Raw genomic sequence first — 27,980 nt, forward strand, 5'->3', positions numbered from 1 at the left:
ATTGCGCCTCCATCCTGAGCTGTGATGTGTGAGTGACACAGAAGTGGTGGGATCTGTTATTCCCTCTCCCACCCAAGATACACATTTTCCCTTGGAAGTGTACCCACACCAATGCCTCTACAGCTGCAACAGAAGATAGATACGACACAACAACTGTGCCTGTGCTTTTGACAGTGCTTTTAAAGTGGCTTTGTCCCATTATTTGGATGCACTTAGTGATGGAAGTGATAAAATCCCTCTCTAAGGTTGGCATCACTTCCTTTCTCCATCCTGAAGTGGGTGGCAGGGTAATGAGAATACAGTGCACGGGTGGGTGATCCTTGGCTCTATATGAATAGAATGGGATGCAAGGATGGATAAGGAACTGACCGGACAGTTGCTGGTGGCCAACAGCTCCATGTCCAAGTGCAGAGAGAGATGTGTGGTGCTGGGACAGAGGGGTCAAGGCTGAGAGAGCTGGGCTGGGGCAGCCTGGGCAAGAGAAGGGGAGACCCCAGAGCAGCTCCTGTGCCTAAAGGGGCTGCAGGAAACCTGGAGAGGGGCTTGGGACAAGGGATGTAGGGACAGGCCAAGGGGAATGGCTTGAACCTGCCCAAGAGAGGGGAGACTGAGCTGAGCTCTGAGGCAGAAGCTGTTCCCTGTGAGGGTGCTGAGGCGCTGGCACAGGGTGCAGCACAGCCTGCGGCCACCAGGCGGCGCTTTCCGCCTGACACCTAGGGGGCGCTTTCTTCCTCCCACCTAGGGGGCGCTATCCTCTTGACTCCTAGGGGGCACTCTTCTGCAACCTAGGGGGCACCCTACTCTTGTCACCAGGGGGCACTCTGCTCCTGACACCTAGGGGGCGCCCTACTCCTGCTACCTAGGGGGTGGTATCCTCCTGCCATCTAAGGAGCACATTTAGAAACTTATATAACCTAAAAAATGCATAATATAAACTCACCTAAAAAGCATATACTGATACATAAGTATATGTTCTTATAGATTTTATTTGTATATATTGTAATATGTGACACAAACCCAGAACAAGTCCAGAGGATGCCACGAGGATGATCGGGGACTGGAGCACCTCCTGTATGGAGACAGGCTGAGAAAGTTGGGGCTGTTCAGCCTGGAGAAGAGAAGCTGTGTGGAGACCTCAGAGCAGCTTCCAGTGTGTGAAGGGGGCCTATAGGGATGCTGGGGAGGGACTATTCATTAGGGACTGTAGTGACAGGACAAGGGGTAATGGGTTAAAACTTAAACAGCAGAGGTTTAGATTGGATATAAGGAAGAAATTCTTTACTGTGAGGGTGCTGAGGCACTGGAATGGGTTGCCCAGGGAGCTTGTGAATGCTCCATCCCTGGCAGTGTTCAAGGCCAGGTTGGATGAAGCCTTGGGTGATATGGTTTAGTGTGAGGTGTCCCTGCCCATGGCAGGGGTTGGAACTGGATGAGATTAAGGTCCTTTCCAACCCGAACTATTAAATGATTCTCTGTTTTACTAAATAGATATATATTTATTAGAACTATAAAGAGCATATATACATAATGTGTATGGTGTAGTTGCATATATACATAAAAACCCCAAATCTGTTTTAGCTTTATGGTAATTTTCATTTCATTGTGGAAACGTGGCACTTCGCAATCCAGTTTCTCTTCAATACCCACAAGGGGATGGTTTCAGAGCAAGGTCACTGGTGAAATTCAAGCTCAAGCATTTTTTGTCTGCTGTAGCTCCTTTTGCACCATGTCCTGTGTGCACACTGACTCCTTCATTTCAGGGAGAGGGTTCATTTCAGCAGAAGGTCTGAAACACTAAAGGACAACCTCCTGCAGCACTTCCCATGTATATCCACAGGGTAGGTGTTGTCACACAACAGCCACAACCAAACCAAAAGGAGGTGGATAACCTGTATTGTTTTCAAGAAGCAAAAAGCACTCACATTTCAATTAAGATGTCTCCTTCCACAGTTACTTCACCCCATGATTTCTCTTCAGTAAGAGTTGTATTTGATAACAATCTGCCTGAGTATAAGTGGATTTCATTTTAGGCACTACAGTTGGGTTTACACATGGCTAAAACAATTCTTTTCCTTCTTTTATTAACAGAGGGAAACCAGATTATTTGCTACCCCGGTAGTATGATACCAAACCCCCTCTTCTTTCCTCCATGAAGTCCGCAGCTTTCTCCTCTATGCAGTACAACAGAAGGCAGGATGAGTGGGTTTGGATATGCCCCAGTCTATAAAAACAACTTGTTCAACATCTCTCAAACACTTTATACAGGTCAGGCAGGTTAGCAACCTGCAAAATGCTGCCATCTTCTGCAAAGTGCTTAGGAGGTAAAAGATAAGTCCTAAAAGCTTTGTAAAGTATGTGTTCCACAGTCCATTTCCACTTTGTTGAGCCCGAGTCAGAACCTTCAGCCTGAAATACAGGGGAAAAAAGAGAAGTTATTAAACTGACAAGAGGAGAGCACTCCTTGAAAGCCTTTATTACACATGACTACCATGATGGTAACATTCTTCCTAGTACTAGAGAAGTTCATCGTATATAGTCAAGTCAAGCAAGCTGTATTGATAATTTCTATGCATCCTTATTCTTCTATTATAGCTCAATAGATTAAAACATACAGCCCCAAATCAGAGGCCAAGAACTGTTGTGATACCAAGTACCCTGCAATACCCAGAGTTAGAAGGTTCTTTTAATACATATAATCACAAATGTAAGCCACATTCCTCTTGCCACACTGCTGCTTGATTCACTTCACTAAAAGCAGTGTTGACACCAGAAGTCCAGAGCTGAAAGGGAAGTTGCCTGTGTAGTGTTACCTGTTCACAGGACTAGTTACATGTTCATGTACCTGAGAGTTTGTCGGGGTGGCTTCATTTGTTATGTACTGCTTTCTAATGGAGTAGAATAGTGCTAATTCTTTACTCAGGGTTTCAAAACATGGCTTTTCTTGATCCCAGCTTACCTGTTAGAAGAAAAAGAAGTAATTTAGTAGAATGTGGGCAACAGAGACCTGATAGAGACTGTTAATAATGCTAAAGTCATCATAATGTCTTGGCCATTTTTGTGTTGACAAGGTAAAAGTATAGAACAAAGAAATGTAGCAACGCAGGCTTTCAACTCACAGTACATGCTCATTCCATCAGTAGTGAATGCAGAGGCAAAGCACAACTCATCAGTAACCACAGAAGTGGCTGAAGCACAAACAAGTGCATTTAACCAACTCTAGTCACTTCTAATGAATTAATTTGATTCAACTTCACTCTTTCCTAAATTGAGAGCCATTTATGAACGAATAAACCCATGAAAAAAGCATACCTCTGTGGCCAAACGAAGGATGAACATGGGCAGTCCTTGCAGCGGTGGAACATAGTTCTCTAGCAAAAGGGGCAACCCAACAAGGTTTCCTTCCTGTAAAAAGACCTTTGAGATGGAATCCAGCCACAAAGCCAGCACTGCCAAGGGCACCTTTCAGTTACTGGTAATAGTAACAGCAGCAGTTACCTGATCAATCTCAAGAGAAAAATACTCTTTCAGCATTTCAGCCTTCTTCTTGAGGAACTCCACAATGTACTCAGCCAGCCCTTCTTTTGGGCCGTCTTCTTCTGTCCAGCCACTTTCAGGGTCCTCTAAAGCAAGCATTGCAAGTTCATATATAGAAGCTGGCTCCTAAAAGTGAAGGAGGCAAAACTTGTTAGTGATCAACATGCGCTAAGGGAAACCAGCAACTGCTTCTTATACATATAGCTAATAGTCTTTTACCAACTCCAGCCTGCAGAGCAAACAGCTCTGCTTATCATTGCCAAGCTCCAAAGCAGACTGGTAATTCTATGTTTTATTCTTACTGTACAAGAAATGCAGCATCAGTGTTGGAGTGGACAAAACCCAGCGTTTGAAACAATGCATTTCCCCAAGAGGAGAGGCTGCTTGTAAAGAAATGCTTTTAAAATCATTTTACATAGGATAGAATGGAAAATCGTACTTACAGCCAGCCGTAAGACTCCAAAGTTAGCAAAGTCATAAATAAGGATCTGGTAGAAGAGCTCTTGGCTAAAAAGGAAGCACAGAAGTCAGTTACATGGACAGGATCACATCTCAACCAGTTCCCATTACTAAGAGGGGAAAGTCAGGCACCTCTTGGAACACATCCAGTGACACTAACCCACACTTGAACAGTCTAGTTGAAGACTCACATGCACTATCCAGATGCTGACAGGTAAATCTTGTTTCTTGGTTTCCAACATGGGCCACACTGGTACCCACTGACACATGCAGCCACTATCCATTAATCCTAATACCTTGGATTTCAACCTCCTTACTCATACAACATCTTTCCCTTTCCCAGCCCATGAACACACAGAATCATCAGTTCTCCTGATTCCCTGTCACTTCCCCAGCACACCAAGCTCATTTCCCACTGGTCTGAACTCACTGCTCCATCTTTTGCCTCGTGACTTTTCAGACAGGCAACAAGTAAATGATGTTGTTTTCCCCACTATTTCCTTCCTTCTTCTAATTACATTAATAATCAGCATTTACTTCAGCTGACAAGTCTGACATGTGCTTTACCTGAGCTTTGTTGTATTGAGAAGATATAGTTTTGTCTGGTACTGGGCCAGCGCCCACTGAGGATTAACACAGCCCACAAAAGAGAGGTCCCTCAGCATCTCCTGAAGACCTGAAACAATGGAGAGGGGAAACAAACAATAGGGTATGGTTTTATATTTGCAACCCTGCCCTAGTTTAATTATCTGAGTGGATTGTGGGGTTTTGGCATTACAGTATAGGATGACTGCTCAGTCACTGCTGCAGCCCTGCTGCTGCTTACTGGTCTGTACTACCAATTACCCATGTTTTGAAGTGTAACTCGTTTGTGTGCATGAACACACATAGTTCTCACTTAGGACGTAACAGTTAACCCACAGTGCAAATTAAACATTGAATAAATCCCAGGGTCTGACTTGAACACTCTGAGAATTCATTTCCAGCCACAGCAGATTCGGTTGCTCCAAGTCCCTGTGTCCAACCTGGCCTTGAGCACTGCCAGGGATGGGGCAGCCACAGCTTCTCTGGGCACCCTGTGCCAGCGCCTCAGCACCCTCACAGGGAACAGCTTCTGCCTAAGAGCTCAGCTCAGTCTCCCCTTGGGCAGGTTCAAGCCATTCCCCTTGGCCTGTCCCTACAGGCCTTGGTCTAAAGCCCTTCTCCAGGTTTCCTGTAGGCATTGGAGCTGCTTTAAGGCCTCCCCTTCAGGAGCCATCTCTTGTCCAGGCTGGACACCTCCTCTTCACACCCTGGCCCTTGGTGCTTAAAACACCTCTGTTACAAGCCCACTCAGCAGCACAGTGGAGCTGACTGCACCACCTATCAAGTACCTTTTTCCTCAGCAGTTCCACCACAGCTGGTGACACAACACTAACCCAGAGCAGCAGAAGCCTTGCTTACGTTCATGTGCCTGGTCACTGATTTCATCCTGCAGAGTCAGCACGCTGGTCAGGTTGACGATCTTTCTTCGAGGGGTGCAGGCAGCAGTCATTTCCTTGCTGCTGTCATCTTCCTCTATTTCTGGAATCGCCTCTTCCCGTGGTCTCTTCCTGCAATAGCAAACCAAAAGGACCTATGTTAATTCTTGTACCACACCAACAGATGGGATGCTCAATTCACATGCTGTACCTTGACACAAAATGCTTCCCAGGAAGAAAGCCAATTTTCTTCTACTTCCTGGCCATAATTCCATAGGAAAAGGTAACTCTTAAGAGAATTCCTGACTCTCTAACAACAACCACAGGCACCTGATGCAGCACAGAACAAGTTGGGCTCTAAAGTCACATCAAAGAAAACATGTATGTTTTTAATGTTTTTTTCCCATTCTCATGTTTAATGATCATACTGGGGACACTGACATCAGGTTCCCTCAGAAGATTCTGGCCTCTCCTAACAGCAGGAGCTATGGAGCCTTCCAGCACTTTTATCTTTACTAGGGCAATGCCTGCCAAATTCAGTGATGGGGTTTCTATACCACTCAAAAGGGAGGGCCTCCAATGATCAACCTGTGCTGAAGTTAATGTCATTATTACACAGTTTCTTGCGCAGACATCCCAGGTACAACTCCCATTCCCAGCTGGAGTTTCATTTCTCCACAAAAAGCCATGGAATTACTCTAGGAAAAGTCTTCCAAGAAAGTCCAAAACTCCTCAGTTTCAGGGCTGTGCCATGAAATAAATGGGTATTCCCTCAGGAAAGGTGACACTTACGGAGGTGGTGCTGCCTCAGGAGGTGAGTGTCCACTGTCCTTCCGCCCCTCGGGCACCGCTGGGTCCTGACCATGGGGAGCTGATTCCACTGGAGCACTGACATCTGCCATCTCAACATCCTGCAGCCCCACTGCCCCCTCTGTGGGTCTGGCATTGCCCTGGGCTGGTGCTTCCTTGGGGGCTGTGCTCAGGGGGTTGTTTGGTGGCTGGAGGAAGGCATCCAGCTTCTGTTCCCGGGAATCGGTGCGCACCATCTGATGTGCATACACTTTGTTACTGGTTCCTTTGGGGGCTGCAGAGGAGTTGGCTGCTGGTTTCACAACCTTGCTGGGTGAGCAGGGAACCTTGGGAAGCAAGGTCTTGGAAGCAGAGAGGAGACAAAGATCAGCCACACTTCTCACAGCACATTACTGCTTAGGGGGAGGAGGTTTCACACCCCACGGACACACTGTCAGCTGCTGGAACAGGCCACCAGCTCTGCACTTGCAAGCCACATAATGGGAATGTGGCTGTCTCGGCAGTTAAGACTGGTTCATTGGCATTTCTTTGCCTCAAAGGGAAAATCTTTAGTGTAAAAAATACCACAAGGAAATCTGTGGTTTTCAATTGTTGTAATTCTTACACTATGTTCTACATAAAGAGAGTTTGGGAATCTTCTTGATTTTCCTCTGGTTTGATTAAGCCCAAAGTGTTGTCAAATACACCCAAAGCATTGTCAAATACACGGAACAGTTTCTTCAGTCACATCTTTAACATGAACCAGGGCAGGAAAAGACCCAATTTACCACCTATCAGGGCTAATACACCTGTAAAACCAAAACCACCCATCAGATACCTGACAGGAAGGTACTCACAATGGCTTTGTACACTTTTCCTCTCCTTTGCCACATTAACATAGGCTTATTAAAACAATTTAACTCCCAAGACACAAAGATCTCAAGATACCAGTACAAGGCTGATGACCACCCATCACTGCACAGATGGTTAACGTATGCACCACAGTTCAAGCACTGCAGAGCCATGGTTGCTCCAAACGTGCTCTCACCTGAGTGAAGTACATCCTTGAGGAATTCGAGCCCAGTAACCTGCTCTCTATGTGCTGCTGCACACGCTCTAGAATGCCGTCTTCATGAAGGAAATGGACCTCGTGTTTTGTAGGGTGCACATTCACATCTACGTTCTCGGGGGCTATTTCCAGGCTGGAAAACATTGGAAATGAAGTTAATCTAATCAGAGAGGGCACAAATGGTTCAGTACAAAAGGTGGGGCTGTTACTTCATAACAAAGATGTCAAAATGGTCCTGAAACCTCCTGAAGTCACACTGTAGTCAGACTGTTTGGTGTGGTAATAACTGATCTGCAGAATCCTATTCCAAACTCCCCAAACCAGCTTTCACAAGGAAGCTCAAACCAATCTCTCCAGTGTACTATGACTAAAGAGGTTTCAAAAGTATCTTTTGCTTGCAGTGTCTCATGATTTAATGAGGGGACTTCACCTGAAACTACAGACACTCACTACCTCTGAAAACAAGGCCTCTCTAAACATTTCTTTAATGTGATTTAATTACCTCCTGTCTGGCAATTCATTACCTCAGTGCAATGCTGAACACTACTATCAGGATCACAAATGCCCTTCTAAACTTAATCACCCCAGTTATATCCTAGAAGGTGGTATTAAAAGGCTACTTCTCCCTGTTACTTTACCTTAAGTACAGGAAGGGATGTGTGCCTTTTGGCAGGTAAGCAGCATACACAGTCTCTATGGCTTTGCGCAGAGCAGCCGACACCACCAACCGATCTGAAACACACAACAAAGCACTGCTCTAAAGGACCTCACTGACACACACAACACAGCACCCCACTGCTTCTCCAGACCAACATCTTCACACTTCCTATCGTCAGAGGGCACCCAGTACACGTGGTTTTCCCCCTGAGACATTATTCTTCATGTGAACCCAGGAACAAGCAGTATCTGCTTAGGATGCTTTATATTTAGATATATATATTTATATTTAGTTAGTTTTTTCCACAGACACTAAAATAACCAGACTACCTTTTCATTACTGGATGCAGTCAAGGTTTGCTGCACCCCATGGCTACAGAATGGAGAGACCACCCCATGTAACCTGGCAGGACAAAACAACACCCTTGACACTCCAAAAGCTTCAGTGTCTTCAGGCCCAGCCTTTGCTGCTTGCCACTATTCAGAGTGCAAAGCATGATGGACACTACAAACAGAGAACCACCTTCAGATGTACAACGAACTGTAACACTTCTTGCTCCATGTTTTTAGGAAGGCTCATACACTACATAGCTCTTCAGGAAGTTTTGTTCTTCTGATGATTACCTGAGCACCCCGTGAATGTACAAAACACTGTCTTTTTGTTTAGAACTTACGGTTTATGAAGAGTAGAAATATACATTTCTTCACAGAGTAGTTTGCATTTGTGATGTAGCCTTTCATTTTAAAGGCCAGGTTCTCATCTTCATAGTCCACTTCTATCAGCTCCCTATTCACAGAGACAAAAACAAATAATGACTTCTTCTGCTGATCCACATTGCAAGCAGTCCTCAGGAGCAGCAATGTACTTTTCTGTGTTCATCTGACAGTTGTACCATGAAACCCTCAGGAATGATTTGAGAGCTCAAACATTCATTGTTGAGCCACAAAAGTCATTGCCATAACTTCTTATGATTTTCATGATTGATTAGTCAAGGAAATGCACAAGATCTTGGCAGGTTGTGGGCACAGCTCTATGGCAAAGCATTGGGCCAGCTTCAGAAGCTGGCAGAGAGAAGGTTAACAGGATACTTATTTCCAATTCAACCTTGGTATCTGCTGAGTGCCATTTTTATCTGTGTCCATTCTGTAATTCAGAACAACAAGCCAGGCTCAACACAATGGAAATGTTGCTTGAAAGCATTTGGTCAAAACATGTACACTGAAATGCACAAAGGAAAACCTGTATCCAACAAGCATTAGCAGTAGACAAAAACCAAATGGATAAGAAAGAAACACAAACACTTCAAACCTTGTCACTAAACAACCTCTCTAGTTTGCTGTCTCGTAACAGTGTTTGCCTGTATTAAAAGCTACATTCCCTTCAAATGAGACTCTAGTAACTGAATCAAACTGATACCCATGTATTCATAGGACAAATCCATTCTATGAGTCCATTCAATGGATCCTTCACAGCTGAAAGTCTTAGAGAATTTTCCCTAGTGTGGTAAATAAAATCAATTCTCTCTTGAAAATGTATTTGGTTTAAAATGCTTTGCCTTGTTTGCTCAGCCTCAGCTAATGTGGCTTTTGTCAACATAACAAACCACAGGAATCCAGAAAAGAGAATGAGTTCTCTCTCAAGTGCATCACAGGAACAGCTTTGCAACCTCTCTCTTTCCTTCTGACATCCTGAAGGAATGCCCCACAAGACTGGGGACAGTTCTGGTACTGCAACACTGCCTCTTTTCTGCAGTTCACCTTGAAGGAAGCAGAAGGTAGTACAGCCCATGTTCATCATGAGAGAAAGGGGAAGGAGATCTGTATTCCACTCAAGTGTTCTATGATTTACTAGAAAATGTCAGAAGCAAACACGGCATCAATATACCTGCTAACAGCATTCCCAAAGATGGATCTGATGTTGTCCACTATTGAGGCGTTTGTTAAGGTTCTAACATCTGATAGGGTTTCACCTTGCTGAAGGGAGCAGAAATGAGCATCATCAATTCAATCAAAATCAGTTTGAAAGCAAGGAACATAAGCAGCTCAACTAATAATGAAGAATGGCACAGAAGGTTCTCAACCCCATCCTCTTTCATACAGCAAGTAGTGACCAGACTCTCAAAAGAAGCTAAAGCAGCTCATAAAGCTACAGTGAAATATAATGTTGGCCACACAGGAAAACAACCAAACTCCCAACAAATGTATTTGCACCTTGTTTGCTTTTAACTGACGCATTTCCTATCCAAACCGCATCAAATATGCTTCAGCATTTCAATACAAGGGAAGGTTCTACATGCTACCCCCGCTGCAGAAGATGCAGTGCACCTTTCCTGGCATTATCAGACACATACATTACATATACATACGCACAGTGAAATTATAAAGACTTACTTTCATACCTTTTTAACTGAAAAGCTGATGCCTGAGTTATGGATGGCATACCTGAAAAACAGGAATCATGGAGTAGTTTGTGTTGGAAGGGACCTTAAAGCTCCTCCAGCTCCAACCCCTGCCACGGGCAGGGACCCCTTCCACTGGAGCAGCTGCTCCAAGCCCCTGTGTCCAACCTGGCCTTGAGCACTGCCAGGGATGGGGCAGCCACAGCTTCTCTGGGCACCCTGTGTCAGCGCCTCAGCACCCTCACAGGGAACAGCTTCTGACTTAGATCCACCCTAAATCTTCCCTTTGTCAGCTTAAAGCCAAAGACTGCAGTATATGAAGGAGAAGGTTACTTCCCTTGAAAAATGACACCAAGCACACACCTGCCAGTCCCCAGGGCAGATTAAAGAATTGGAAAATCCTGATTTGATTTACCTGCCACAGACTTCCAGTATTTTTGCATATTCTTCACTTCGGTTTTTTAAAGCTTTTCTCCTTGTCACTACATTGTAGAAGAGATCTTCAACCTACGGAGAAAAAGAACACAATTAAAACTACCTTTCAAAAACTTCTCTTGCTATGCAAATGTTGTGGTTTAAACCAGCTGGCAACTGAGTACCACTGACAAAGCACCAGAGACTGAACAACCGTTGAACAGGGTAAGCACCACTTAGCAACAACTAAAACATCCAGTTCCAACCCCTAACACAGGTATGGACACCTTCCACTAGAGCAGCTTGCTCCAAACCCCTGTGGCCAACCTGGCCTTGAACACTGCCAGGGATGGGGCAGCCACAGCTTCTTTGACAACAGATTAAGATTACAGTGTGTTCTAATGAAATGCAAGAAAGCATTAAAACAGCTGCTGCAATCAAGGCTGTTAATGTCATTAAAACAGCAGCTTAAACTGTTCATTTGCACTATTTATTTAAGGAATATGCAAATTACTTCTCTGCTATACTTGAGAAAGGCAGAAGTTTAAAGCTCAGTTTCTTTTTCAAGACACATCATCCTAAAGGCTGACATGGGAAGCTGGCTGGATGCACACTTCCACCACAGACTCCAAGGCCAGGCCTTCACTTCCCACCCTGCATTGTGCAACCCACATGCTCCTTCCCATTCTGAGCTCCTTATTCCTCTTAATCATAATGCCAGCCCTAATCCCAAACTGCATTAAAATCTTGGGAAGATATAAGAACAACAAATAGTGATTCTGCAGTTCCCTGTTCCAACCCTCATCTTCCCACTCTGGCTCACACAGTGCAGAACACTCCTCCATATTATTGTAAACCAAACTGTTCATTGAGGCTTTCAGCAGTCCAGAAGGATTCTGAAGAACTTTAGAGCAAGTAATGTTCCTCAGAAGGAGGGGAAAAACCCACCAGAACCACCCAACCAAAGCACCCCAGCAACTTCTGACATCTGCCTTGCTGTCTCTGGTGAAGAAAACAAAAGAACCCCCCCAACAAATGACATATCATCACTTGGAAAACATTGAACAAGGTGATGCTGTCATGTACCTGACAATGTAACACATACTAGTAAGTGGTGCAGGGATAAGGGACAAGAGAGAACAGGCACAAAACCCTACCGTGATCTGAGTTCCTTGGTTCCCAGCACAGGGCTTCGGAGGAGCTTTCATTTTTCCATCGCTGTAAGTAGCTCTAGGCAGAAGAATGAACAGCAGAAGTTGTCAGACACCCAGGTTTACAGTGGGCAGACAGACTCCGGATGACAAAAGGGAGAAGACAAAAGAAATTACATCATCACCACACTCCTGCCAGCATGGAACTTGGGACACTGACAACTGGTTGCAATCACCACCATCACTACCTTTGTGCTGGAGGAAAACTGTTCATTGACCTTGGGGCCAGAGGAGCAGCAGAAGAGTGAGAATAACAGCAAAGAAAAAGGGGCTCTGATATTGTGCTACTGAGGCTTTTCCTGTAAAGGCAGGATTATTACATTTTATCTTTCTTTAATACCTAGACCTGGACTAATAAAACTCCTTCCACTACGCTTTACACTTCAGCTATATGCAATTCTCAACTTTACATATAAGAACTGTTTCCTTTTCGACAGGATTTTGAGCACAAGAGACACACAGGTCTTTCAGCAAGTTACACACTCTTTAACTAAAGCTTACCTTTACAATATACAATAAGTAAACCACAACAATCACTCAAACTATGTTTTCTCACATTCTGTGTCTTTCTTGTAATTATCCTAGAACCACTCAACTCCTCACACCACTCTCCTCCTTACTAAGGTCACTGAAAAGACAATTAACTACATCTGTCCCTCTTCCTTACTAAGAGGACTGAGGAGAATTAACTGCACCTATTCATGATCACAGCAGTCAGGTAGATAATTAACAGGTAGCCTACCTGTATGCACACACTGCATCAGCGGTTTTAGTTGTTACTGTGACACGGGCAACATGACTGATGCTAGCCAATGCCTGGAGAAAGAGAAAGCACCTTTGTAAACCTTCCTCTGGCCACTACAGTGTCCACACTTTAAACAGCATCACTAAACCGTGATATACTGCTTGCAAGTAGTTAATAGAAACCCTTACAAAGAAAGTGCAGGTCAGTAGGGCTTTAACAACTTTTAGTACATATACTGGACACTGACTTTTATCCAGGCCCTTCTTCTGGCTTTTCTCACATTTCATTATCTCTGCCAATGCAAGTAGCCAAGCATGTAACATAGCTAAAAGACATTTGCAAAGCTATTGCAGCTGTGCCCTTTCTTTCACATTAACAAAAAGAAACAGGAAGGTTTTAGCTGTTACTTCTTTATCCCTGACCAAATCCATCTCCTGACCATATGTGATATCACAAAGCCTGGTTACAGTGGTCTTCCTGGAAGACTCAATGGACATGTCTACACAGCCCAAGGACCAGTCCACTGGTTGTGGAGCTGATTATGGGGGTATTGTGTGAGAAGAGGACTCATCAGTCCACTCTCTGTAGCATACAAGGATCTATGTAGCTGAACACAGGCAGCATACTCAAATATCTCATTGTCCATCTGGGGGGGGAAAGCAGAACTCATGCTGGACTGTTCTTTCAGACAATGTTAGATACAGCCTAGGGGAATGTGGGGAACAAGCATCTCTGAGGTATCAGAGATACTCACTTTGACTAACACCAAAAGCAAAGCAAGACAAACAGACACTTCAAGCATTTAGTTTTACATATGATATTTAGACAAATGTCTGACATGTGAGAGGCACCTTCCACTCAAACCTTTCATTGTCTGCTACTTGCAGGGTTCTGAAGCAGCATCTCAGAAGACAGCCCTTGTTCTCCTTAAGAACCCAGAACACAAAACCAACCAACTCTCACTCCAGAAAACAGAAAGAATATACACCTCTCCCTGGTCATCCATAAAGACACAGAAATGTATTTGAAACTGTATTCACAAGGCAGACTCCCTCAGAAAGCAGAAGGTTCAGTGAGCACCATGGGGAAAGAAACAGTACGTGTAAACCCTGCTACAAGAAGGTAACAACCAACAGTGAACAGCGTCAAAACTTGACCAAGAGCTTACCTCACCCCTAAAGCCATAGGTAGAAATACTAGACAAGTCTTCAAATGTCTGCAGTTTACTCGTAGTAAACCTCTCACATAGAATGTCCAGATCTTCTTTCTACAGGAAAGGAACGAGCAGCAGTCACTTCCCATCCCCAAGTCAAGGTCAGCAACATTTGTACATCAAAATACATTTTAAAAGGCAGTATTAAACATCAGCAACTTTGTGTACTCACTCGGATGCCACAGCCGTTGTCTTGCACCTGGATGAGCTTCAGACCACCTTCTTTCACTATCACGCTGATACTTGTGCATTTAGCATCCAAACTGTAGGAAACAAGGCAGCATTCTAGAAAGCTGTGATCCTAGAGACTGCAGGACTGCATGGCTTTGATACAGAACTTGTCTCGCACAAGTGATGGTTTATTTCTACTTCCCATTCAGAATCCCAGACTGGTTTGTGTTGGAAAGGACCTTAAAGCTCCTCCAGCTCCAACCCCTGCCACTGGAGCAGCTGCTCCAAGCCCCTGTGTCCAACCTGGCTTTGAGCACTGCCAGGGATGGGGCAGCCACAGCTTCTCTGGGCACCCTGTGCTGACAAGCACCCTCACAGGGGTATCAGAATCCGTCCTGTTTCAGAGATATCCTTACAGCCTGATTACTTCTCCTTCTTCCTACAGCGGTTGCAAACCCCATCCACAACAATGATGAACAGCTTTCATTACCGAAACCCACCACAGACTGCTGCTTCCAGAACCACACTCGCCACCAAAACAGCAGCAATGCTAACCGCAGGCGGCCATTTCCCTTCAAGACGACCCATTAACTGACAGCCGCCCATCCACAGCCTCACTCAGCACCATTTAGACCCATGTGGGCCCTGCCGCTGCCCTGCGCGCTCCCGGTGAGCGCGTTCCCCGCCTGTCCCCCCAGCCCCGGTACCAGTTCTCCACCATCTCCTTGACGGCGTTGGCCGGTCTCTGGATGACCTCTCCGGCAGCGATGCGGTTCACCACGGCCTCATCCAGCCGCCGGATGATGCCGGCGGCCATGGGGGTCGTGACCGGACCCGGCTCGGCCGGGGCGGCCATGACGGAGGCCGGGAACGGGGGCCGGGGCCCGCTCCCGTCTGGCTCTGCGTCCCGCTCCTCGGCCTGCCGCCGCTCTGATTGGCTGGCGTAGACCTGTCACGAGGACAAACATCAACAGGAAGGCGGGGCCGGAAGGAGGTAGGAGCACGAGGCTGCACTGCGATTGGCTGCGGGGAGAGCAGCGAGGTGTGAGCGACAGCGGCCGCGGAGAGCGCCGCCTGGTGGCGGGAGGAACGCGCCGCCTAGGTGGCAGGGGGAAAAATATATATAATATATGAATATATTATATATAAATTATTTATGTATTTGTACAGATTTATACATTATATAATTATTTATATGTACATATTATATTTATATATTTTATATATTTTGCTTATATATTTTTATATATATTTGTATATGTTACATATGTTAATATATACAATTATTTTTTCATAAAATATAATACGTTTTATAAAATATAAATTATATATATTTTATACTATACATGTATAACATGTATACATGCATATATATACATATATGTATATATGCATGTTATATATTTTATAAAAATTATTACATATAGATACATAATATGTAAGAATATAATATCTAGAACATATAATAAATTAATATAATAAATATAAAAACAGCATATAAAATATATATTAGTATACTATATATAAAATATATAGTATATACTAATACTACATAAAATATGTAGTATTATATATTAGTATATTTATAGTTCCTTATATCCTTATGTGTATATATGTTCTATAAAGATTATTGTTTATATGAAAATATAAATAAATAATATATAATATATAAAAGAAAAAGATACAAAATATGTATTAGTATATTACATATAAAATATATAGTATATACTAATGTAATACTATATAAAACATATATTATCATACAATATTGGTATATTTAGAGCTCCTTGCCTCCCTTTGACACCACATATGTACCACTGCATTCCAGCCGGCAGAAGCACACACTGTGTGCAGGACCTCTACAAACCAGAACCCTCAAGACCCTCCAGGAACTCAGGGAGTGATACATGGTGTTGTTCAGCTGATAAAGCAACAAACTCTCATCACACACCACCCTTGTTTTAACAGTTTTATTTTAGAAAGTGAACATGTCTGTTAAAAAAGCAAACATGGAGTTAAAAAAAGCAAATGTAAAACTAAGGACAAATTAGCAATAACATAAAATAATGTTACTCATGAGTCCCAACAATCATTAAATAGACTTCGACCATAGAGAAGTTTTACTTCATTATATTACCAGTCTCTTGATTAGGTACACAGAACAACACGCTCCAGTAATTACCTAGTCAGTAGAAGATCAACTTCAGGAATCACTGAATAATAATATACATCATGGACAAATATTTTCATATCACCTGGGAGGCAACCTAATATACATATGTCACCAAAGTACACCTTTGTGAGGTATTACAGTACACGGAAACCATTCCCTTTGCTTTCTAAGGAATAAATCCTGCAGCAGCTCCATCAGCAAGTCAGTCACAGACGTTGGTGCTGGTTTCCAAACCCCAACAACTTCCCTCAGAGGTTTTCTTTCTGTAAGAGATGACACAAGTCAGGGTAAAGGAAGATGCAAGTCAAAGAAACAGATACAAGGAAAAGGGTTTATACTCTTTCAGAGGACTATAAGAAGACTTCCGATCAGAAGCTCAGCTTCTCAAAAACATGTAATATCTCCCCTAGCTTGAGCTCTCCCATGTGTGGTGAAGTGAAAGCGTGGGGCAAGAGAATTCCGAAAGTAAATTAAGTCATTTCCAAAACTAGGAAATCACTGTTCATATTTAACCAAACTGCATTTCAGGTGCAGCTGCTCCAGTATAACCAGTTCATAGTATTAAACAGACTGAGGAGGGGAAAGATTAAGACAGTTTTGTCCATTCAAAGTGAGAACATTTGTCCTAGACCTAAACTAAAAGAAACTCCCTTCCTTGCACTCTTGCATTGCCATCTCCAGAGAAGCATCTCTCCCCACACCCAGAAAAAGGAGCTTTTACACATGCAGTCTAACACACAGCCACAAAGAAATGCTGGAGGGGTTCTCTCCCTACCCTGCAGCCTTTTACACCCCACTCCCCACAGCACTCTCAGCCCTGTAGGCCTGGGTTAACAAGAACTCAACCCCAGGTTCTCAATAGTCTTGCATCCATTAGGGAACAGACTGGCTTCAAGGTGATGAACTCCTAAGAGGTACCCACTGTTGAAATGATTTGGGAAAGAACTAAGAAGAAAGATGTTTTTAGGAATATCCAGGTTGTATGCACAGCACCTGACCTGCTTTTCCTGTCTGCTATACAACTGGTTTTTCACTGTCTTGTTTTTCTTCAGAATCTTCATCAGATCCTGAAAAGGAAGATAAGAACGCTATTAGAGCACAGGAAAGAAGAAAACAAAAAAAAAGGGAGGGGGAAAAGGGAAAGAGGGAATAAAAAGCAGACTCCCACTGGTAATACTTATTTAAAGTCAAGTCAAAGCAAGGATTTCCCATGTCCTAATGCTTTGTCAACCCTAGGTGGAGCTCTAAGCCATGCATTAATGCCAAGATGCTCAACAACCAGAAACAGACAGCAAAGTATCACCAATATATAGAAATCCATAATGCAAGATAGGCAAATATATCTCTGGCCAATAGCAGGTATGCATATTTTCATTGTATTGTGTAATACAGCACAGGTTTACAGAAAAAATGTGCATTTTAGGGTACAAAAGACTGCCACAGTATTTGGGGGTTCATGCTACGTCCTCAAGTAACTCAAAACCACTCGACCTAGACATAAATGACTCGTTTCCTTGCAGTTCCTGCAAACACAGTCTTAAATATTGCTGTATTCGCATTTATTTTTGGGCTTATTTGGCTTATATCTCAACTACAGCAAAGCACATGATATGCAGAGTTGAGATGCAATTAACACTTGCCCTCAGTTTAATATACCCACAGAACCAGCCTTTTTGAACAGAGAGGGCTTTTTGGTTTTGTTATGAGAGAGGAGAACGTTTACTTTGGAGCAGGTTCAGGTTCACTGTCCATCCTAAGATACTGTAAAGCTCCAGGTTTAGGCTAGATTAAGTAGCGCACTGCTGCAGAAACACTAGTGCCAGCATGTAAGAAGAGATCACAGAACATCTCAACTTGGAAGGGCCCCTTGCCCTGGCCTTTCCCTGAAGGGGTCAGAGATGCAGGACTTTGACATCAATGTGAAAACTCATTCAGTACATGAACATACCTGCTACAGATTCAGGAGGAGAATAGAACTGCCCATCAGAGAGGACTCCAGGGTGAAGAAGAGCTGCTCGTTCTGAAGCATCCTGTGCTATCAAAAACCCTAGAAGGACAAGAACACCCAAACAAATCAATCCTCAGTGCTACCACAGAGCATCTTAAAGGTCAAGTCTATTTTTAATGATCAGGGAGCTGCTACACATCACCAAGTCACTGTCTGCCTTTGCCACTGGAAGACTCCTCATCAATGGCTTTCTTCCATGTGCCTGTGTCAACATACTGAGTTACTCTAACCTTCCACTCCTTTTGGCTCAGTTTCCTCTGAAATCGGGAAAATGATCTGGAAATGACATGGGGCTATTCTGGTGTGTTTAGTACAGAATAAACCCACTATTTGCCTCAGATTTACAAGCAAATGAGGCACTTTGTATATACCACCACCCAACACGATCCAAATGTGCCTACCATTTGCCTGACTTAATTGCTTAAAATCAGCCTTTTCCAGTGAAACCCCATTTTTTTTGGAAATAGCAGCATCTATCCCTACACATATGCCATCTATTTCAAGCACAGTAGGAATTAAGGAAAACAAAGTATCTCTGAATTCCACAGGGATTTAGAAATATAATCTCAATTTTATCAACAGGATCAACTATTCACATGTGCATGTATCCAATACCTTGTCTATGAATATTCAGGATAATAAAGATACAAAAGTCGCTGAACTGGTTACATTTCTTACTTATTGAGACAGAAGTGCAGTGCAGCTGAATTTCCTCATCCCCTCAAAAGAGGAATATAATCACCCTCAGTTTCCCTTTCTCTAGGCAGAACCCAGTACATGCCATTAATAAACTTCTTTCTTGGAGTGGCAGAAAAAGAAGGAAAGGATCTAAGTAGAAAGATTGCATTTTAGAGCACTAAAAAACCCAGAGACATCCAAGCTCATGTGAAGTTTTTGGTTTTACCTAACAGGCCAACATACCCTTGCAGCAGTTTTAAGCTACTGTAGGTAATGAGATAGTTCATTAGAGTTCACTGTATAGCTACTCTGCTGCTGCTGAACCTAAAAAAACACTTGTAGCAGAAATCTAGGCTCTCTTTTCTTCACCACTCAAGCAATACTCTCAACTACACCAATGGGTTTCCTCCATTCAGCTGACTACACAGTGTCAGGTGCCCTGCTGCCTCATGCTCACAAGGCTGCCATCCACCAGTGCTCTGGTCTCACTCTGCCTGTGCACGAAGCAGTTTTTCCCCAATGCTTCTTCGCTTTCCCTTTTCCACCTCAGTGACACTGAATTAGTCATTCTGTCTGCTCCTCCTGAAACAGGAAGCAGAGATTATTCCATGCATTGCTCAGAAAATAAAATTTTAAAAGCCCAAGTCCATTGAATTTTCAGGTCCTCAGCATAAAAATGACGTACGAGTCCAAGTGCCTGACAAACTGCTGATCTAATCCTTGCAACTTCTAACTTTGCCTCTCTAAAGTAATGAAGCCCCCACTTCTGTGAAGGCATGTGCTCCTTCACAGAAAAATTGTGCCATGTCTTTTAATTCTTCCTACAGCTCTTGAAGCTTTGAGAATCCCACAGTGGTTTGTGTTGGAAGGGACCTTTAAGCTTATCTAGTTTCAGTCCCCTGACAGGGAACAACTTCTGCCTAAGAGCTCATGTTCATCTGAGTCTCACCTATGTCAGGTTAAAGTCATTCCCCTTGGCCTGTCCCTACAGGCCCTTGTCCAAAGCCTCTCTCCAGATTTCTTGCAGCCTCTTTAGGCACTGGAGCTGCTCCAAGGTCTCCCTTTAAGGAGCCTTCTCTTTTGCAGGCTGAACCAGCCCAGCTTCCTCAGCCTGTCTTCATATGAGAATCTGAAAGAAGCATTCTTCTGCCAGATAACATGGAATCAAACGTTGCCAAAATGAGGGGAAATAGCAAAAGCTTACTGTTTTCTTCTTCAGCTTCCTGTGGTAACACTTTGAAGTCCAAGAACCAAGTTTCAATCCAGGCAAGTATGAAGGATATGATGGGCAGCACGTAGCCAAAAGCACCCTGTGAGAACAGCTGGAAGGGAAGAAAACCACACAACATTACAGAAGTTACCCCTGAAGAACTTTACTTTCAAGAAAACAACAAAGTAAACCAAACAGTTGAGTAGAATATATACCTGTGAAATAATTACTTTTGCTAATAAAAAGGCACTGGTCACTGCTGTTGTAAACTGAAAGAGACAGGGTAAGAACAGTTAAGGCTAGTAAATGGATTTACTTTCTCATTTCTGCCATTATCTATCAGTTGCAACTTAAAATATTTACCAACAACAGCAAGATCACAGACTAATAAAACATAACATGTATGATACAAATAAAGTGTTATTAAAATAACCTCCTTCCTAAAGGTACCTTTTAATACTGACATCTCCAAATGTTAATTGCCACACAGCAATTAGGCAGTTTAGATGCTACACAGATGCTGAGCTATAAAAATTGTGATCTTCCTGTATAATGAAGATCCAGTATTTTATTCACAAAGTCCCTTTAGAAACTATGTATTTGGGAAAAAGCAAACAGCAATTGCTCCAGATGCTTCTTAGGCTACCATGTAAATCAAAACATCTATTTCAGGTGAAAGATCTTTACAGGAGTAAATCTGAATTCATAGTTTAATTCATGTACTGATACTGTGAAACATTAATTGCTTTCAAGACTTGATAGCCCCTGCCATAAAAAATGGCAGCCTGCATAAAACAAAGCAGCAGTGGACAAGTACTTAGGCAAGGCTTATAACTCTGCTAGTGCATTTGGGTCCAGCAGTTCTTTAAATAACAGCAGAACCTTTTGGTAAAGCACAGGTAGGAATTTAACAGCTTCTGAAACACCTTCAGTGAAGCTTTATACATCTCACTGCTTACTACCATGACAGCTTCACTCCCATCACCTCACAAACAACTGCATCAAGCTCAAGGATGTCACTGGAAGTACTCATCAGCTACAGAACCAACAGTAAGAGACTTTGAGAGGCATGCACTTAAACACAGAGAAGTAGTTGCTATTGTGTGTGTTTGTACCATGCTAATAACCTTAAAAGATCATGACATGTAATCTCAGACTACTGAACAAGCTGCATGTTAATCACCTGAAGAAAGTTATACATGTACATGTTCTACATGCACTCACCACAGTGTAAGGGAAAATAAGGTTTACAGTGCACCAAGTCAGCAACATGCCTACTGTTTATAGCACTGACTGGTAAAGTATGGATTATCATCAGTTTTTGCATTCTCTCTCATCTACACAGTAGAGCTGCACACTCATTGTGCTGTTAAATTCTGGTTTTTAGGCTGGAAATCTTCTAGAACAGAAGTTTTGAATCTGTTACTGTACACCAAACCTTAGGATGATTACTTATATCAAGATGATTTTATACATCAAGATGAATCAAGATGACTCTTAACATACAAATGTTAAGAGGCATCTAAAATTCTGTCTGTTTGATCCATTCTAGTTAAAACTCCATTATGCTTGGCTACTACTCACAGCTATTGCCCACCAATGGCGCAGTCTGCACATTGCATATGCAAGTATTAACACCTTAAATCGAAAGACTGCCAGTAGCTATAGAGAAAGGAAAAAAATAGTGGTTGGTTAATGCAGAACACAGCAGAACCACAAGATTCTCAGCTCACTGAAAATACTCATTTCTTACAAGACTTAAAACAGGACAATCCAAGCTCTGTTACTGAGGAACAAATCTGAACATCTGCTTATAAAACAAACAAACATTATTTCCCATTTGTAAAGCAAATGGCACCACTCATATGCCTATACAGGCTCTAATATGCAAGCATGTGCAATTACACAAATTAGTTAGAAACACAAGAAAGCTATACAAAGTATGTTCATGATCATTTTACCTGGCTGGAATCTAAGCAGTTAAATCTAGATGCAGTTAATCCAGCAAATACTTTGAGCACCACTGTGCATCTCACTGATCTTAGTGGTGTGGTACCAGTCAAGAGTAGAATTAAAAACTAAAAGTACTTCACAAATGCAATCAGAAAAGGGGAAGAATTGCTTTAAATCATTTTCTACTTACTACAGTTTAAGTATTTATTGCAATATTAGCATTGCAACAATCAATTCTTTATGGAGGAGCCTGCAACAGCAAGCTGTTCCAAATACTCTGCAGTAAATAAAGGGAAGGTATGGTATTTCTGGGCCAGAAAATTCAATCAGTAGCAGATAAGATTTCTGAATCAGGGCTGCTAACCCTCAATTTCCCCATTTATTCTTCACTATTGGATTTCTTCCAATTTGCTTTAAAAGATGCATTCAGAATCTAGAAAAACGTGAAACAAATGCTTAGAAATTAAGAGATATCAAGGACAGGCATGGCCAGAGGTGTAATGAACCCATTTCATCTTATGCAAATACATATGTTTCAGTGTTGTGCGGCAGGAACAGAAGAAATCCCGTATAACTCATGAATCATTTTGCAGAATTCAATGACTTCATCCTTTCCAGGGAATAAAAGTCTATTATCTTGTATTACATGTTCTTAACCCTTGGTTAAACTGGAAGGCAAAATGATTTCCAGAGCATCACTTCGCTTTCTGCAGTAAAGTGTATCATAAAGAGCCTGCCAGCAAAGTAACAAGAAAGGGGGAAGCAGCATAGTTTGCTAGCTTATGACATTTTAGTATCTGGTACCTCATTCCATACCATTCCATGGTAACTCCATTTCAAAGAGAGATTCTGGATACAGTATAGTACATACCAAACCAACTCATCTCTGCCAGGCAAACAAGATCTGGTAGTATTAATGACCTTGGAGGAACATTGGGCCTCTGGGAATGGGAACATTGGAAGAGCCATAAAAAACCAGCTTTGAGATCAGTAACTTGGTCCATGCAGTGCAAAATGCATCACAACTACAGAGCTACAGCGTGGCTGAAAAAGGAATATCCTGATGCAGCAGTATTCCTCTCATGTGCCTTAGGTGCTTACAAGGAGAATCAAACTTAGTGTTATCTCTTTTTAGTATAATGTTAAAAAAACCTGTTGGAGTTAAAACATAGAAATCTGAAAACCATCTGACCAGGCCAGCCTGGGAACAAGCATCTCCTCACTGCAACCCACTGATTTCTGTGGAAGGACAAAAACACTGGTTTCAACAACCTCATTTCACAGCTGGAGGGCTATTGGTTTTCTAAGTTAGCTCTAGCCAGGTGAAATTTGGCACAAGTCCTTCCAGTTTAAAGCATCAAGAAAAGGTCATTCCTTTCACAGGACTCAAACTAGGGAACACGTGTGGAGGAAGGAACATGGGAAAACTACATTTCTGCTGCTTTTTCTCCTTTTTCTTTAAGAACACTTACAAATATATCAAAATATGAAGAAGAGTAGTCATAGTGTAGGACTTCTTTCTTTAACGTGGTCTCAATGCCTCCTTTTACCTACAAAGAAACAACACACACACACCACTTTAGAACAGAAGTTACTGAACCCAAAATACATAGCACTGTGAAGGGTGAAATTAATAGCTCCCCACTGATGTACAAAAACATCACTAAACTAAGAACAAAGGACATATAGCCTAGGGATATCAGTTTCAAGATTAGTGTCCTTATTTGTTTTTCATGATTATATACAACTTTCAGAATGAAAACATTTAGTATTATCACCTGGCCTATGCAGGCTGCATTTCAGACTCTCCCAAAATAAAAGCAAACCAGTTGTTGATGGAAGAAGAGATGATTAAAGGTAAGGTCTGTTACACACATCCATAAAGCATTTTATGTCTGCTAAGGAGAACCAAAATAGCTGATCAGAAAGCTCTCAGAAATTAGCTGTTCTCAGTCACATGTTAGCAAACAGGAAACAAAACAGTTACAGAATTCACACTCCAGATCTTGTCTTTAGCAGCACACACACTATTTGAGAGAGCTGAGAAAAAAACAAACCTGTAAAACACACAGAAGCTGCAACTAGACCATTTCCCCACAACTAACATCTAAGTTAAATCTTTCATTTACTTGAGGGGATTCAAAATTACATCCTCCTTAGCCACTGTGTTTCCTTCCAGTGGGAGGATTCATCACTTTCCTGTTCAAAATGGGTTAGTAAGAAAGTAATTCACAATGTATTGCGTCAGAGAGTGAGAGGAGTATGTATCTCAGCTGCAAACAAAAACCCTTAGTGTCTGTATCCTATTGCTGTTAAGTTCAACAATTAGGCACTTCAGGAAAAATGTAAGCATTGGAAAATACAGCCAACATTAGATTTAATACTGAGTTTGACTACATTGTCATCCTTTCAAGGAAAGGATGCCAAGGAACACCAACAGCATATGCTCACCATCTCAAAGTAATGCAGTCTATACACTTCCACACTCAGCGCAACTATACTGCTGGGCAGTTTTCATAGAACCACAGAATGGTGTAGGCTGGAAGGGACCTTAAAGCTCCTCCACATGCAGGGACCCCTTCCACTGGAGCAGCTGCTCCAAGCCCCTGTGTCCAACCTGGCCTTGAGCACTGCCAGGGATGGGACAGCCACAGCTTCTCTGGGCACCCTGTGCCAGCGCCTCAGCACCCTCACAGTCTTCCTGAGACTCTTCAACTCCAAATTTCTCCTCTCCCTTCCCTCGATGGCTACCTGGCAACTTTCTAAATAGAGCTTCCCCTTGGTTTCTGTACTGCATCAGGTGTGATCATCTCCCTTCAGCACAAATAAAGAAGCTCAGCTTCCCCCACTTCAAGCTGTTCAACACACAGCTGCATGAGCACGTTCATGTAAGGATGAACAGTGGAGGTCTGCTCAACCTGCCATGGAGCTACTCCCTGAAGTGTTTAAACATAAATTGCATCACATACACCGGATAATGGTGACAAAGGGAAACCAATACTTACAGCACCTCTGGCAGCAATTCTGAAGTCCCACTACTTAGGCACCAGTGGCAGACTGCACTGACTGCCCAAAGAACACAATTCAAAACAACAGAACAGAAGAACCTAATCATGTGTTAGATCCCAGATATCAAATGATGGCTTCTAATATTATGACTTTCAAAGATAAAAAACTGGTTTTCAGTTTTGCTCACACTGGGCTGTATAGGACTCTGGTTCATAGTATGTTCTCCTTAAAACAAAGATTTCTACAAAGGAAACTGCTAGGTTCTTGAGGTCCCTTAAAGCTGCAGCATTCAAACTGAAACATTATGAGTTTGTAGCTTTTTCTATACAGATTATTAAATATTCTGTGGGCCCCACTATGAAAATCTGTACTGTGAGTCCTCAACAAGCAATACAAACCTGGACTCCGTTCCTCTTAGTTGGAACAAGCTGCTGAGAAACTGGTCTAAAGGAAGAAATGCATTAGAACCCTATGCTGTTTATCTGAAAGAAGCTACCTTTACCCACTGGATACAGCAGCCTTGCCACCTAGAGAGATAACAGAAATCTAGTCCCAGGACTGCAGCATTCAGCTGAGCAGTCTGCTTTCTCAAATTGAAGTGTTGTTTTTCACAGTAACAATGAACTACTTGAACAGCCTGCACCTGAAACATCAGAATGCCAACTCAATAACCAAGGTTATTTATCCTGTAAAGGAATCCTGACAAAAAATGTTTATATAAGATTCTTCTTACCTGGAAAAAGGATTCCTCCCATTTTCCCTGTGTCCTTTATTTAATACATACTTCAGATCATAGCTTAAAACCCAGCTCATGAACTAGGATGCTACTTTTGAAATAACAGGGTTTTTTTCAGTTATTTGCTGCCTGAACAGTTCAGTGGATTTCCAATGGTTTCTGATTCACAGACTACAGAACATCAAAAGGTTTAATGATAAGATGATAACAAGCCAGATACATGCAGCTGAGTAGATACTATGTTCATGAAAGCTGCTTTAATTTAAATAGGTAAAAATAGCATATAATTTGGGATAGAAAAGAGCAACTTATTAACCACTCCTGAAGTGAACAAATAAATTAATACAGTCTGAGGGTACTGAAAAAATAACTCACATTTAATTCTATTATCCACAGCAAGGTTATGAATAAGAGATCAAATGTAACAAACAAACAGAAAGTCCTTCTGACATCTGATATGCCCTTCTTCTCTCTGCCTTCATATGACTCAATCCTTGCCATCAGCTGCGCTGGGTTGATGGAGTGGACATCCCGCAAGGAAGGACAGGATTCCACGCTGCTACTGTGAGCATTGTCTGTATCACCTGGCACTCGATTCATCCTGGGTTTGCTTACAGTGGTCTTCTTCCAGTTTCACCATCACTAGAAGGCTGATCCATACAGGAAGAATCTCTAAACAAACAAACAAAACCATAACATTAGTCACCAAAGCCCCAGAATTCCCATAGGTGTTTTCACCTTCTCATGTCAGTTCTCTTCCTGCTCAGCTGACAACTAATAGAGTTTGGCAAGTAGGCTCAAAAACTTGTTTCTGAAATGAGATCTAGCCAGATTCTCTTCATCTCTCAGGGGGTTTGTGAAACAAGAAGATAAATGTTCAATTAGACTGGTGGGAATAAGGGAGCACTGACTAGATTTGGAAGGCTCCATCCTCCGCATTGTTAGAGTGAAACCATTACATGGGAATCAATGACAAACACAACGCTGTGCATCTTTTAGGTTTCCAGTTCTGATTTAAACACTCTCAACAGAGGCCAACTTACAGAAATTTCCACAGACTACCTAAAAAACGGCACCATTAACTACACATGCAGAGCTGACACAACCACAGGATTAGGAGTCCTTTAAAACCCCTGTATATTGTAGTAACCATCCTGTAAAGCAAATACATTGCTGTTTGTTCTGCTATAGAGGAATACAGCTGCTGTGACAAATGGCACTGGCACACAAGGGGTCTCTGAAAAAACCTGTATGCAACTCAGTGGCTAAGGTAATGTAGCCACCATAAATCTCTTCTGATTGCAAGACTAATAAAAATCAGGTTAAATTTCTTACAAAAGTGGAGCAGTCTGAGCTTTTAACTAAAGCTTCTAGAAAGTGTCAACTAAGGAGGCCACAGAAAGCTTCATTTTCTGCAAAATACTCAGAAGATTAAACTATGCCTCCTGCAATACCAATCCCATCAGACAAGCTTCTGTAACACTGGGGAAATACTTTCTGAAGTTCAAGAACAAAGCTCTTTGTCTCTTCCTGTGTGGGCTGCCTTTCAGTGACAGAAGGAGAAACCTTGCCCACTCTTCTACTCCAACAATGTTCCAATTCCAAGCGTGCAAGAACACAAAGCACAACAGGAAAAGCAGACAGGGATGTGTAACACACCACTAAGCAAACATGAGGATACAAGGACACAGGAATAGGAAAGGGTAGGCAAGGAGTTGCCTGTGCACCCACACTGCAGTAGAGGAAGAGGCATGCCAGCCAGGTATGGCCAATGTCTAGATCAAGTAATATATTAACAGCCTTCAAGTAGCTCAAAGCCTGCTTTTCTTGGGCTATGTGATGAGAATGGTAACAGACCCACACCAAGAGAAACTACCATGCAGCTGGGTCTCTGCCTGCAGGGAACAACCGATCAGAGCCATTATCAATCACCATCTCATTCTGGGACATGGCTATGGGCCAAACCAAACACAAGCACAGGCAGGATACTGCCATCCTGCTCCTGCTGGCAATCACCCCAGGATGCTCCTGCCATGGCTTTCCAAAAACAACACAAGGCATATGTCCTCTGGTTCTCAGCTGTAAGCCATGA

The 27,980-nt window shown here is 42.6% G+C and overlaps 3 protein-coding genes across 7 annotated transcripts in view; all 3 read right to left on the bottom strand.

Moving 5' to 3' along the window:
- Positions 1–27,980, bottom strand: part of ANLN (anillin, actin binding protein) — an 819,922-nt gene that overhangs the window by 245,131 nt on the left and 546,811 nt on the right. The window lies entirely within an intron of this gene.
- MLH1 (mutL homolog 1) lies at positions 1,877–15,008 on the bottom strand. 2 transcript variants are annotated; one of them, XM_034062001.1, is made up of 19 exons: positions 14,829–15,008; positions 14,123–14,213; positions 13,906–14,004; positions 12,735–12,808; positions 11,939–12,011; positions 10,783–10,874; positions 10,368–10,410; positions 9,854–9,942; positions 8,643–8,755; positions 7,950–8,043; positions 7,291–7,444; positions 6,246–6,604; positions 5,437–5,585; positions 4,561–4,669; positions 3,978–4,041; positions 3,496–3,660; positions 3,310–3,402; positions 2,843–2,956; positions 1,877–2,406 (listed from the first exon to the last, which is right to left on the bottom strand). In XM_034062001.1, the coding sequence occupies exons 1-19, from the start codon at positions 14,975–14,977 to the stop codon at positions 2,239–2,241; spliced, it is 2,292 nt and encodes a 763-aa protein (XP_033917892.1). In that variant the 5' UTR covers positions 14,978–15,008; the 3' UTR covers positions 1,877–2,238. The 2 variants fall into 2 exon arrangements, with proteins under 2 accessions (XP_033917892.1, XP_033917891.1); XM_034062000.1 differs by having other exon boundaries at positions 3,310–3,414.
- Positions 16,080–26,561, bottom strand: STARD3NL (STARD3 N-terminal like). Of its 3 annotated transcripts, XM_034062044.1 has the most exons (8): positions 26,264–26,561; positions 23,616–23,693; positions 21,775–21,852; positions 20,406–20,459; positions 20,185–20,302; positions 18,243–18,341; positions 17,293–17,361; positions 16,080–16,557 (listed from the first exon to the last, which is right to left on the bottom strand). In XM_034062044.1, the coding sequence occupies exons 1-7, from the start codon at positions 26,486–26,488 to the stop codon at positions 17,309–17,311; spliced, it is 705 nt and encodes a 234-aa protein (XP_033917935.1). In that variant the 5' UTR covers positions 26,489–26,561; the 3' UTR covers positions 16,080–16,557; positions 17,293–17,308. The 3 variants fall into 3 exon arrangements, with proteins under 3 accessions (XP_033917935.1, XP_033917941.1, XP_033917946.1); XM_034062050.1 differs by lacking the exon at positions 20,406–20,459 and having other exon boundaries at positions 26,264–26,555; XM_034062055.1 differs by lacking the exons at positions 20,406–20,459; positions 21,775–21,852 and having other exon boundaries at positions 26,264–26,555.

This window comes from Melopsittacus undulatus, chromosome 1, assembly GCF_012275295.1.
Source record: "Melopsittacus undulatus isolate bMelUnd1 chromosome 1, bMelUnd1.mat.Z, whole genome shotgun sequence".
NCBI lineage: Eukaryota > Metazoa > Chordata > Aves > Psittaciformes > Psittaculidae > Melopsittacus > Melopsittacus undulatus.

Bases quoted from the DNA above. Each gene is read 5' to 3' on its own strand.
- MLH1 (XM_034062000.1), bottom strand. From the start codon at position 14,977: ATGGCCGCCCCGGCCGAGCCGGGTCCGGTCACGACCCCCATGGCCGCC. The intron at 12,809-13,905 runs GTAAGCTCTTGG...CTCTTTCTCCAG, and splicing joins CCTATGGCTTTAGGGGTGAG to GCATTGGCTAGCATCAGTCA. The intron at 4,670-5,436 runs GTAAGCAAGGCT...CCATTGTTTCAG, and splicing joins CAGTGACCAGGCACATGAAC to GTCTTCAGGAGATGCTGAGG.
- STARD3NL (XM_034062044.1), bottom strand. From the start codon at position 26,488: ATGAATCGAGTGCCAGGTGATACAGACAATGCTCACAGTAGCAGCGTG. The intron at 23,694-26,263 runs GTGAGTTATTTT...GTTTCTTTGTAG, and splicing joins TGTGGATAATAGAATTAAAT to GTAAAAGGAGGCATTGAGAC. The intron at 20,303-20,405 runs GTATATATTCTA...CTTCCCTTCCAG, and splicing joins CAAAAGTAATTATTTCACAG to CTGTTCTCACAGGGTGCTTT.